This window comes from Nematolebias whitei, chromosome 5 (genome assembly GCF_014905685.2).
Source record: "Nematolebias whitei isolate Nwh7 chromosome 5, NemWhi1, whole genome shotgun sequence".
NCBI lineage: Eukaryota > Metazoa > Chordata > Actinopteri > Cyprinodontiformes > Rivulidae > Nematolebias > Nematolebias whitei.
Genome location: NC_056502.1, coordinates 19,689,285 through 19,690,894, shown reverse-complemented (window position 1 = coordinate 19,690,894; position 1,610 = coordinate 19,689,285). Strand labels below are relative to the sequence as shown.

At 38.4% G+C, this 1,610-nt stretch overlaps 1 protein-coding gene across 1 annotated transcript in view; it reads left to right on the top strand.

Annotated features, from left to right (window-relative positions):
- LOC119409750 (DNA repair and recombination protein RAD54B-like) overlaps positions 1-215 on the top strand; it is a 5,267-nt gene extending 5,052 nt beyond the window's left edge. Inside the window, exon 7 of the mRNA XM_037676649.1 lies at positions 163-215. Coding sequence (XP_037532577.1) covers positions 163-215 — 53 coding nt within the window. The remainder of the gene's footprint in view (positions 1-162) is intronic.
- The last annotated feature ends 1,395 nt before the right edge of the window (positions 216-1,610 follow it).

The following is a 1,610-nucleotide window of genomic DNA, read 5'->3' as shown; positions in this document are numbered from 1 at the left end:
ACTAAAATAAACTACTACTTACTATTTGTACTACTATTCCTACTTCGCGGTTTTTCACTTATCGCGGGTCTTCAGGGTACAGATCCCCCGCGATAAACGAGGGACTACGGTATATAAGTTTGAATATAAGGGTACTAAGTTGTTGGGGTTTTTTTCCTCCAGATTTAGAGCAGATTAATAAAAGGAATAACAAACATTACCATGGCTGCATGTAGCTCCACTCCGTACAGCTCCAGATTTCGTGCTGTATTGAGAAAACACAGCTCTGCCTCGCTCTGCTTAAGTCCCCTAAAAATCCACACAGTCACACACGGCAGTAGGAACTACACAACAAAACTTGTGGAAGTTACTGTCTCAGTTACTTGTGCTTTGGATAAAGATCTTCCACTTTAGATAGGAAGTCTTCATCCTGTTTGGGGATGAAGTGGCATTTGGAGAGGTACCCAGGGTCTCTGGCTGAGCAGTGATCCCCCATCTCCGCTACAAGTAATGAAAAGAGACACTGAGCATCCATTAAAAAAACACAACAATGTATCCTGACAACTGGGTACAATGAGAGCACATCCTCCCTGGAATATTTACTCACTCAGTTATTACTGACTCATTAATCATCTTTTGTTTTGTTTTCCTGGGAAGAGATTAAACTTACACTGCACAGCGTAGGAAGCCAGCACTACAGCTGCGTCCAGCGGGCACTGCAACCTGCAATTGGATACGATGATTACACCCCGCACACATGACAGCTAAACAAATGAGTACAAGCAACTAGTTCAGTTTTGAAGCTGCATTACTGACCGTCCCTCTCTAACATCGCTCCTGATCTGGAGGAAGTACAGGTGCCTGCAGGGACAAACACAAAGGGAACTTTACCTGCCCACACATGTTTTGTATATCATGCAAAAAGCTCTCTTTGGCATCAAACACTAATTTTCCAGCAGCAGCAGCCTAGCTGTACCTCTCCACCAAGTAGACACGTCCACACAGAAATGATCCAACAGGTACAGTAATAAATGAAAGTTTGTGAGATTGTCTATGAAGAATACTGACAACTGTGTTCATATTTCAATTATTTAAAAGGTGAAATAAAAAATGAACTTGTATACAATTCTGTGCAGAAATTTCAGGTAATCTGACAGTAATGAACAAATATATAATTTAATTGCGTTGGTGGATATACAGTCACAAGAAAACAGGGCATCCCTTATTAAAATATCTATTAATGTGAATAATTACATTACATTCAAAATACACCAACTCCTTTACCTTTTTTTTTGTTTGGTTGGTTTTGGCCCCATAAATCAGCTTTCCAATAACTTTCCCCAGGTTCTTACACATAAATCTTTCTTTTCATTTGCACACAGCTAATATTAGTAAAGATAAAATTGTGCTAATTTATACTTTTTTGTATACTTTGACTCCTCAAACCTTGTGCCAACAATCATCCATCACAGGTTTCTTTGAGCAGCTGCCCAAGCTGACTATTAGAAAAACTAAAGTCCATAAGGAACACAAAGTTATAAAATGATATACACTTTCATAGTATCTGTTCATTTTATTTATTTTTCTTCATAATTAAGAAAATACTTTTTTATGAGAACTGTCTTCAGAGA